Genomic DNA, 12,083 nt, shown 5'->3' with positions numbered 1-12,083 from the left:
TGCTGATTTGTTGTCTACTCTCCAATCCACCAGCGAGTGGTTAAGGACATTTTTGTAAACTAAACTACCTGTGAAGAAGGAACATTTTATTGGGGAATTGTTCCAATGCGTGCAACACTACATTTGTTTGAGAACTTTTTTCCAAAACAGATATCAGTGGACCGAAAAGAGGGATACTAAGGAAAAAAGATCCTTGCAAGCACATCCACCACAAGATTATTGTATATTTCTGTTGGGGACTTAGTCATCAAAGTCAAAATTCTTCCCATCCTAATGTATCTATCTTTCACACTGGATTAGACAAGGATAACTCCACACAAACGTGTTTAAGTGATGAAGCTCACATGGAAATGACAGCACTGTCTTGTATGGAGTGCCAGGTCTTCAACTACGTGGACGACACTCAAATCCTCATCCAGATTGACAACTCCCCTATGGCTCATGCTCGGTTGCAGAATGTCCTAAAATTCACAATCAACTGGATGACAGCCAACTACCTCAAAATCAACCACGATAAAACCAAGGTCCTGGCCATCACCACTTATGCTAATCCTTGGAGTGACCTCTTCTGGCCACAAGAACTTGGTCCTACTCCCGAGCCCGCCCCAGCTGTAAAGAGTTTTGTATAAAAATAGATGCCCAACTCTCTATGTCCCACTAGGTCTCGACCGCGGTGGGGACATGCGTGGGTCTGCTGAGATTGCTGCGGAAACTGGCTCCCCTCCTCTCATTCACGGCACTCCGTATGGCAGTATCAGCTTCGGATTATCTCCCGCCTAGACTACGGGAACTTCCTATGTGGGCCTCCCTGAAAAACTGCAAACTAAACTCCAGGTAGTCATGAACAACGCAGCCAGACTGGTTTTCAGGCTCCCAAGGCGAGCTCATGCCACCCCCCTATTGCAGCAGCTACACTGGCTTCCGGTTATGCAGAGAGCCAGATTCAAGGGGCTATGCATAGCCCACAAAGCCATCCATGGTCAGGCCCAGCATATATTAAGGAACACCTGATAAATTATATTCCGGGATGGTCCCTCCGGTCCACTGATGCAGGCTTGCTGGCCTGCCCCGCTTCTATACCTCCTCCATAGGGGGCAGAGCCTTAACTACTATGATGCTCCGTAAAGAGCCGCTCTCCTCCCATTTAGGAAAACATTAAAAACCCACCTTTTTACCGAAGCCTGGGGCACAATCTAGGCCAAGTCGGGGTGCACACTCTCAGAGGTGCCAAGGTTGAGCTCTCACTCTAAGCGCTTCGAGACCAATAGGTGATAATGCGCAATAGAAATCCCAATTAACATTGACATTAACAATGATGAAATAACCAACTTGAGTGCCGAATATGCTGTGCTCATCAGAACTTATTGTCAAATCTAAACTATAAATGGTGTTGTGTCATTCTCTTAAACGCCACTAAAGGTAACACACACATTGAACGCAGTCATTCACTGTGAAATGCTATTGCTTTTCTCAAAGTTTCCTAACTTCTGAGTCCTTTAACCATTTCCGATTCTAGTTTCAGTTCTGTTTGGGCTTTTGTAACACGCAGCAAGTGAAAATATTGTGCATTTTGATGTCCCAGCGATGTCCTCGATTTCAGTGGCGGTGCAGGGTTGTCAATACACTTTATATTGGGTGGACAGGACCTCTTCTTTTTGGCGGATGCCCAGCATCTGCCAAACTCTGAATCGTGCCCACGATGATCACAACACTCTTGTTTTTATGATATGGGCAGTGCTGCAGTAAACTAAGTGCAACATATATCCTGTGAAGCTGTTCTACATCTTACACAGTACAACTTACATGTGGACTATCTAATACTCGGGCCTGCCTTTGACTCATTCCCATGTGGGCTCACACTTAGCCCTCACTCACTCTGCACCCAAACTGTTCAACTGCAACAAATCACGTGGGAATTATGGAACCACCAACTTGAGTGTCAAATATGCTATTGCTCATTAAAACTTTTTAAAACAGTTGCAATACTCAATCTAATATTTGTCAAATTTGCACCTACAATTGTGTCATTTTTCAATCACTTAAGCTACTAAAGGCAACCAAACAATTTAATGTAAGCCATTCACTTTGAACTGTTATTTCCTTTCTCAAAGTGTCCTAACTTCTGAGTTCTTTAACCATGTCCGACTCTGGTTTCAGTTTTTTGGCCTTCTGTTACAGACAGCAAGTGAGAGGATTGTGCATATTGTCTATGAATACTGGAGCTTGAGGCCCTCCTCGGGAGTAGCAACAGTGGGGCCTTGGTTAGGGGTTTGAACAAGCGCTACCCATATATCCTCTTCAGATGCAGGCATCTTCAGGGCACCTCACGGGGTAGTAGTGACCTACACCGCTTTCGTATCCTCAACCACAGCCCCAAATCCTAGCCACACAACATCCTCTCATTCAACATTCTGTGAAATCACAGCCACTTCATCAAATAGATGTCACCAGTAAAAAGTAGCTTCAGACAACCCCAATCAGTATAATTTAACAACACAAATGAAATACTGTCTAATAAACATTCACAGTAGTGGATATACGTGCTAGAATATCCCAGACAATGGCAGAATATGAAGATCTAGTAAAACGTCCTACACCCACATTTCTGGAATGAACATCTGTTACAGAAACTATGTATGAAAATCTGCAGGGTTAAAAGCAGAGAAGTTTCAAGGCATGGGCAAAGTGGGCTCTGTCCCAGGGTCACAGCCTTTCTGGGAGCCCCCTGATAGAGCCAGCTCTATTCTCCAGAGAGTCTAGGCCTCATAACCTTTAATAATTCTTAAATATGCTGTTTTAAATACCGTTTTCTTTAAGTCTATTTTTAAAGTGGGTGATGTGTAAGAGTCTATTACAGAGTATTTGCAGAGAAATTTTGTGTTTATGCTTCATGCAACATCCATAATAAATAGAGGTACTTTTAGATCAAAACAGAACCTCACATATGAGAATTGGGAGGGTGTCACAGAGATTATTTACAGTAATATTAGTGAGCTGCTCTGTGCTACAATATCAAAAACACACATCACCATCCCTGAATATTAGATGAAAAAACATTTAGAATATGGAACAGTGTGCCTGTACACTACAGTGACCTGGCCAAAGAGGGCACGAAAAAACTGAAACTGGATCATAAATTCAAAGCTGTTCCGAACAGGGGCTCCTAAAATACGTTTGGCCCAGGGCCCCCAAAATCCATAAGATGTCCCTGGTTACAAGTGAATAAATTGAAAATGAATTGAACCTTACCTCCTCTCTTATTCAGCTTTGCATAGCCTGGAGCATAGATGGTAGACATACTTGAAGAGCTGCTGAAGGAAGAGTGCGGTAATCCAAACACCAATTGCTCCTCGCATTTTTCTATAAAAAAATAAAAAAGATATCAAGGAGAAGATAAGTTACCTGTAACAACATTTCTCAAAAACCTAAAAGCACTTTCATGCAACCCAAGGAGAGTTTAGCACAACTATGAAATGGTATATTTTATGTATTTTAGAATTGCTAAGGATGGCTGGAATAAGAGTCAATTGATATTCTGTTTAATCAAAAATCCCTCAGGATGACATGCCTCGCTATTTCGCAAACTCCTAATCCAAATATCTCTTGCAACTGTTCAAACACCATCAGGTTGCTGTGTAAATATAGATGGACTACGATAAAAAATATGTTCCCATAGATTGCTGAAAAAGACTGCATATATTAGGTGCTAATGCTTTAGACATTCTTGTAACACTTATGAAATCATATACTTTCTGGAGATCATGAATCAGAACATCGAAAAATTCAACATAAACATGGACTGGAAAAACCTCAAAGTCTTCCTTTTATACACAATTATAATAGAATCTCTCATTGCTTTGAATTTTATCCCAGTTATTCTTAGACCTTCCTGCTATTTACGTTTAGGCATATCGGTAGAATATAGGAGCCACCTTATATGTATGGGTGGGCGTAACTCGCTAAAATCAGTGTAACGTAATCACGTATAATTATAAAAGAACTCTGTGCTATTTTACGCATAATTACACGAGAAGAATACTTCCACATTTATTGCCATTTATTAGTACATGAAATGACCCTACATCTACAATGGGTGTGAGAATGTATTTTCTGCTAAGAAACAGTGCTTAAATGCAACAGAACATGAATAGAGAGTATGAGTAGCTTCTTGTGCTTGCTAAATGTGCTTTTGGGGTAGGACTATTCATATCTTCAATGTGTGCTACAGAATGGAACAATTTGAATAAAGCATAATGTAAAGGCATTGCATAAATCTGATTATTTTTCCTTGTTTTATATGTAACAAAACAGCATTTTTGCTTCACAAATATATAATGATTCTTTATTCCTCAATTTTTTATTAAACTGTATACCAGCAATTTCTCCATATTTCCCCCGCTATCCCAATCCTGCTTTCTCATCCTGGTAACGGCAAATTCAGCTTTGGAGTGTAGATTTAGTCAATGTTAATAAATCTTCAGTATCCTGAGTTAAGGTAAATCTCAATTTGCTTTCTGTAGTGCTGTTCAAAGCTCATTCTGTTTATTATGTCTTTGATTTTCAATGTGGCACACCTATTATTTTGACCCTTATTTAAGCATTGACAGCATCCAACCTACATTGTCATATTAATGACCATCGCCCTATTTTTAAAAAATATTTCTCCACAGTCTTTAACCAACCCTTCAATAAATGTTCCTTCATTATATAGGTTTTCATATGGGCCAGAACCCAAACATAGAATTTTAAATATTGATATCCAAAATGAACATGTCTAAAATATTGACTGCCAATTCAACATGAGGGTAAGTATATTTAGGTAAGTATAAATATACTCTATATAACTCCACATATATATATATCTTGACAATATATATATATCTTCAAGGTACAAAGATGTCACATGAGTTATATAGGAGTTAATATTAGTAAACCAACACTTAATAATATATTCCTACTTCACAATATTCTGGTTGCTGAAATTTTAGCCACAATATTTCTACGTCAACATTCTTGTATGTGATATTCCGACATGCAAGCTTTACTACATTACAATGTAGTATTTTTGATACTATTATCAGTTTTAGTCAAGCTTGTGGAGATGTTACAGAGGATGGAAAAAAAGGGGCATCTACCCTTCTATTGTTTCACCCTCAATTAGAGGAAGTGGAAGGTGCACTTCATGATGGAACACATTTGGTGGTTATGTAACTAACTAACATGGCATTGTTTAGGCTGTTAAAGAATGCCCCTTTTAAGCAGACACACAATGGAAGCAATAGTAGCTCCAATAGTAGCTCCGTATTGAAATATTTAAAAAATCCCACACACTTTGGGAAAATATTCACAGTGGATCAGCAACAGTTTATACATTCTGGATGTGGACCGCCATTTTGGGAGTTAGTTTTCTTGACCCACATTTATAGTGCAGTTCTAATATGCTACCAAGGCATCTTTTTTACAGCAGACACCTATTATCTAGGAATAAAACTATACAGAGAAGTGTTTGTTGTTTTTAGCGCACTTTTTTGATTGTCACTAGCAGACTTTCTCTGCTTCCACTCTTTCACACACTGCCTTGGTTTGTTGTTTTGGACACGCATTTTCCATTTCTTTTACGAACCGGATGACAACCGATGATGAGACAGGGGTCCTGTCTGGAGATTGCATACCAGTTACCCCGTTGGTGGTGTTTCCGTGAGGTGTCATTCGGTTCTGTCACATTTTTTCTACACAGAATCTGTCTAAACTGATGAGGTGGACCTTTGATATTGACTAATGGTGTCAGACAATCTGTGGGTTTGTTCTGTGTAACTGTGAAAGAGGTGTTGGCCTGTTGGTTTTGTTTTTAAGCAATTCAGGACGTATTGCAGTGATATACCCCCTCAGCAGAATTAAAGTATACAGGGGACGATAGCAGTTATCAGGACCTAGAGACTGTTCTGTTATTAAAGTAACTGACACATTCATCGTCACTTGGATAGGGCTTTTTTTGATTATCTTGGATATGCCACCATAGAATTTTTCCACCAAACAGTTTACACCATGCAGGTTGGAGACTCTTGGATGAAAATGCGTTCAACATTGGTGTGTATTTAAAAATATTGTGATGTAGCTGTCTCTTGTGTAGCAAAGGTGATGCCTTGATTATGGAACAGTTTCACAGATGCATTCTAAGGCAGGCTCAATACCAGACACAAATTGGTATAGTATTATCTGGTGCATACTTTACACTTTTTTCAGACTTTTGGACTACTAATTGTGGATAAATGCACCAATAGCTTGTTTTCTCCTCTCTTCTAAAATGCGTAGATTCAAACAGAGATATTTACTCAATGATTTACACCCAGTTTTACACGAAAAAAATATAGTTACAGAAAATCCTTGCAGTGCGCAAGTTAGGACTCTGGAATGATTCCAAACACAGGAGCAAAGTGGGGCAGTCACCCAAATTTGAATTAGTGGACGACCTATACTAGTAGTGGTAGTAGTAGTTTATTTATTGCGTGATTATTTAAAATCATTACAAAATTGAAAAAAACCCGTTCCACAATAAAACTGTGTTATCACACAAAAAGCATCTTTGGTGCACAATAACATTTTAAATACAAGATAATTTGACTAAGGTAAAAACATTATTTTTATATTTCACTAACATAATTAAAAAGAAATTATCACAAACCACAATTTGCTCATAGTTGGGGATTTGCAACTAGTTCTGGTACATGAAAACTTCCAATTTAAACCAAGCAGCCAGTTAACGACCTATAATTTCTACACACCAGATTCCTATCTCTGTAACTCTGATGACCAACAATTTGGAAAACAGGCTTGAAATCTATTCTAAAGAATGCAATATGGTTTCTTACTCATTTACCATAAATTTCCTCAGGGCTCATAGATAATTCTCTTCTATTTTCAAAGCCTGCAACAATAAATTAGATAAATCAGCTTTTAATAATCTACTGTATAATGCTGCTCTGAAATAGACGTGACCTTATCAAAAAATGCAGTCCCTCCGTCTAAGATGTACTAAACATATATTGGCCTTCAGAATCTTTAACACGCCTGATTATTACTGTGAACACATTAGAAAACCTTCTCTGATTACAGAATGTTTCTAAAACACAACATTCTTTCTCCATCCATTAGGTGCATTATTCTTTTTCATTTGATTCAATACCTTCACCCATTGGCAGGTGGATTTTACACTTTTATTATCGACGGCGTTAACCTGACCATTAGTACTTCCTTGCTTCCCATTGCCTCCTATCTGTATCTTCATCAAGTTCCCTCTATAAATATAAGTAAAGTAAGACACCCTTTCAGAGTGAACGCCAAATCCTCTGACTAAAAACAGACATGGATAAACACAGCTTTCAATTCAGATAAAAATCAGAAAGAACTACCAGTAGCTTAGGAAGGGGGAGGTGTGGTGGGTGAAAATCGCCATGGCAGTGATAGTTTCCCCATGAAAGTGGCTTTCTCGACCATTGTGGAGGCGGATCTTCTGCATGTTACAGACTCCAGTCTTACTTTCTGATGGAACAATGGCACTTCCTTCATTGCAGTCTTTGGAGAATGTAGACATAGGAATGTATGTGCCAACATAATCCAGATGTATCTGGCACCACCACAAGACCTACAGAATGGTCAAAAGACACCAGCTCAAACTCATCAAACATTCTAAAAGAGCCAGGTTTCAAGAATGTCCTTAAGTAAATCCCAGCTAGATACCTTCATTCTCACAGAAGCTTATTCCACCATCTATTCTCAATGTCCAGGAAAATTTCCCCCCTCAGTCTTTTCCTCTTGCAATTTGTGACCTCCAGCCATACAAATGGACCTCAAGTCCTTCCCATGACACAGGAGCTGAGACTCGGTTTCCCGTGGTCCACACCCTGCTGGTGAAGGGAACTATGTATGTCATTAGAAAGCTCCGAAATTCAGGTGGCCGGCCATGGAAGACAATGCATCCTGCACAATGTGGAACTGACATGTTCATACCAATTTAATCCAGTCACCAATCACACTGTATGGTTTACATTTTTTGTTGGCTATGAAGAACCTTGTTTTAGTTTAAATAACTAACTTTGTTGAGTTTTGTATAGCATGTAACAGCCCCCACTTCAACCCACCAGGATGTGGAATCCCCTCCCTACAAACACATCAGAATTACATGTCCCCAGAGGATGACAACCCAGATAGGGCCCATTAAATGTTTCCGATCAGACCCGACCACCTAGAGCAGTCCCACCAAAACCTCAATATCTTCTCATGTTTATGAGGGCGGCATTTAGCTCTATATATATTATCCAGTCCATATCCAACCACCAGTCCAGGTCTTAGGAGGGAAAATGTGTTTCAAGCTGTGCCTTTCTTTGCTAGGAGTGTGTCTGTTCAGCTGGTGTGTTCCCCACATCCTCCAGTATAGCAAGAACCCTGTGAGTCAAGTCAAGGGAGAGAGCTGAAGATATGTCCAAACCATATGATAGAAATCGGCATCCGAATCCCATCACCAAAAACAGTTGCTGGAGGGTCCCAGCCATCCTGGGCTTTAACCCCTTCCATGCGGCCGCGATTCCCCTGGTGTGCTGTAAACAACACAAACCGGGGCGGGCCGTGACGAACCCCAGCCGTCATCAGCACACGAGCACCGTAGTGCATGACGGCTGGGGTTCGTCATCAGCATGGAAGGGGTTAACAAAAAATATTTCCCCAATAATGAAGTCTAGATCACTAGATCATATTCTTGTCTTCAGAATATTATGGATTTCCGATTCAGCACAGACACTGGTAAAAATTAAACAAAAGTAATACGATCCTTAATATGTCTGCCCCCTACTAAACAAGAAGAAACAATGTAATTTGGCAATAAAAAATTAACAACACACCCCATAATTGGCTTAGAATATAACTTCTATTTAAAGTAAGGTGGGCACGAAAAGCAGAAACTTAACACAAGTGAATTTTGATTACAGACTGTTTCTAAAACACGACATTCTTTCTCCATCAATTGTGTGCATTATTCTTTTTCATTTGATTCAATACCTTCATACATTGACAGGTAGATTTTTCACTTTTATTTTCGAAGAGGTTAGCCTAACCATTAGTACTTCCTTGCTTTCCATTGCCTCCTATGTGCATCTTCATCAAGTTCAGTCTCTAAATATGAGTAAAGTAAGCCACCCTTTCAGAGTGAATGCCAAATCCTCGTACTAAAAACCGACATGGACAAACACAGCTTTCAATTCAGATAAAAATCAGACAGAACTACCAGTGGCGTACGAAGTGGGGGGTGCGGTGGGTGCGTGCTGCCCCAGGTGTCATCACTGAGGGGGTGACAAAATGGAAGAAATATGTTTTAAACGCATATTTTTGCCATTTTGTCAATCTGGGACCGACAATAAACCTCTGAGGGGGGTAACAAAATGGGAAACATATGTTTTTTTAAACACATATTTTTTAACCATGGGCGTAGGACTTCGCTACGCCGGGGGAGTGTGCGTAGTTTGCGCTTCTACGCACTACACAAATTGCACGTAGCACAGTGCAAAAATGTGTAGCAGGGCATTTTTTGCTTGCTCGCGGTCATCAATGTCAAGTTGGCGACAGCGAGCAAGCAAAATCAACATCCCCGTGAGACTTTTTCCTCGTTCGCGACCAGCAACATCAAGTTGCCAATCGCTAGCATGGAAAATAAACCTCCCTACGAGATTCTCAACACGGAGAGGTCAGGCTTCTCATTGCGAGTGGTCCCGTATGCTCATGACCGATCACGATGAGAAGCTACTGGTCCGCGTTAAGAAAGCTGCCGCTTGAGTACAAATCTACTTGAGCGACAGAAAACAACTGCTTGCACTGTGCAAGATGCCGTTTGCAATGATTGCACAGTGAGGGGAAGCATCCGGCACTGTGCAATCACTGCGAACACCAATTTCCCTACCGCATTACGCAGTTCACGTAGCTACGCGTAGCGTTTGAAGTGCACTTCGCGTAGCTACGTGTAGCGCTACTACACAAACTTTGCCCAGGGTTAATATTTTTGCCAGTTTGTCAAGCCAGGGGTGACAAGAAATGTTCTGCACCGGGTACCACCTGACCTTGCTATGCCACTGAGAACTACATTGGATCCATTGATTAATGGTCAATACAAGTGTACTCCCTAAAAGTATCAGGCACTGGTGAGGATTAAATCTTACATTTGAGCTTGAGTGCATTCCCACAGCCCACTCCTTCAAGTACAGATGTTAAAGTGGAATACCTTCCAAGAACAATGAAAGCAATATTGAAAATTATTTATTATCGCCTGCACTGGTGTAAAAAAACTGTTTAATGATGGGGTGACGGTGACGGTGTTAATTGTTATCATGGTTGTGGAGATAGATTAACTAAAGGAGAAATGTTCACAAGAAAAATGTGTATGGCTTAATAGTAAATCGGGATAATTATAGTAAGATTAAAGTGCAGTAGGCAAATTAATTAAGTGTAACAATGCCATGATCTTTCTTTATTTGGGGTTTATTCTACTTTAGTCCTTGTCTTTTTAATAATCTATAAAAATCTATAAAATTCTATGTTTCTGAAATAAAAAAATAAATTGTGACATGCAGTAACGTAGAGAGGCAGCGAATTGTCTGACAATGACAACGTCACCTATCCCAACCACCATAAAACGAACTTGACATACTGGATTAATGAGTAAGTCTACGCCTGTTTCAGGCACCTATAAATGTATCCATAAACATATACTTTAGATACACTAAACAAACATCGGTGATGGAAAAAGGCGAAGAATATTTATCAGTTCAGTATGTCAGCAGAGTTTGTGCTCAGTGAAGTAATGTGGATACAGTGAATAGCCTGACAATAATCATATATGATGATATCTCTCTAACAGGGAAGACGCGAGCCCAAACAAGTGAGTAGACAGAGCCTCCTTTATTTCCAGAAAAACAAAGCAGCATAATGCATTTCGGCACTTAGTGCCTTCGTCGGATGCCTTTGCTCGTTTAAAATCACTGTTCCCCTCAAATCACATCGCGTCTCACTAGAATCTGGAGACACTCCTCCCACTTATCAAGGGACGATTTTCAAACTCATTAGCTCGAGTTCTTTCTTTGCTGCAGTGACACAATAGGTAGTCCTAACCCAAGTGGGCAGTGCCTGCAGCTCCCAAGGGTGTGTGGTACTTGTGGTGCTCTGGAGGCTTGGTTAACTGACCTTCAACCCACCTACAGTCATCACAGCGAGCCGGTGTTCCTGCCGCCCTAGTAAGCACAGGTACGGCGATGCAGTCATCCCCCAATTGCTGGCCTGGCTGAAGCGCTGTGAGTTGCGGTGGTTCGGCGTTTTCCCAAGCGCCTTGAGATACTCCAGAGATTTGCCACAATCCGCCGAACACTTCAGGGTGGGAGTTCCTAGTGCGCGTTGCTGCGCACAACACATCAAAACCAACGCCCCCCTCCAACAGGGAAGACGCGAGCCCACACAGGTGAGTAGACAGAGCCTCCTTTATTTCCAGAAAAACAAAGCAGCATAATGCATTTCGGCACTCAGTGCCTTCGTCCGATGCCTTTGCTCGTTTAAAATCACTGTTCCCCTCAAATCACATCGCGTCTCACTAGAATCTGGAGACATTCCTTCCACTTATCAAGGGACGATTTTCAAACTCATTAGCTCGAGTTCTTTCTTTGCTGCAGTGACACAATAGGTAGTCCTAACCCAAGTGGGCAGTGCCTGCAGCTCCCAAGGGTGTGTGGTACTTGTGGTGCTCTGGAGGCTTGGTTAACTGACCTTCAACCTACCTACAGTCATCACAGCGAGCCGGTGTTCCTGCCGCCTTAGTAAGCACAGGTACGGCGATGTAGTCATCCCCCAATTGCTGTTCTGGCTGAAGCGATGTGAGTAATTATAGTGAGGTGCAAAGATTAAAGTGCAGTAGGCAAATTAATTAAGTGTAGCAATGCCATGATTTTTCTTTATTTGGGGTTTATTTTACTTTAATCCTTGTCTTTTTAATAATCTATAAAATGCTACGTTTCTGAAATAAAAAAATAAATTGTGACATGCAGTAACGCAGA

At 40.7% G+C, this 12,083-nt stretch overlaps 1 protein-coding gene across 1 annotated transcript in view; it reads right to left on the bottom strand.

The window, feature by feature from the left end:
• Positions 1-12,083, bottom strand: part of CNTNAP2 (contactin associated protein 2) — a 2,542,823-nt gene that overhangs the window by 1,985,116 nt on the left and 545,624 nt on the right. Inside the window, exon 2 of the mRNA XM_086939829.1 lies at positions 3,250-3,360. Within this exon, the coding sequence (XP_086795955.1) occupies positions 3,250-3,360 (111 nt within the window). The remainder of the gene's footprint in view (positions 1-3,249; positions 3,361-12,083) is intronic.

The sequence above is a fragment of the Lissotriton vulgaris genome, chromosome 10 (genome assembly GCF_964263255.1).
Source record: "Lissotriton vulgaris chromosome 10, aLisVul1.2, whole genome shotgun sequence".
NCBI classification, from domain to species: domain Eukaryota; kingdom Metazoa; phylum Chordata; class Amphibia; order Caudata; family Salamandridae; genus Lissotriton; species Lissotriton vulgaris.
The sequence above is the reverse complement of the archived record's forward strand: the minus strand, read 5'-3'. Positions and strand labels throughout refer to the sequence as shown.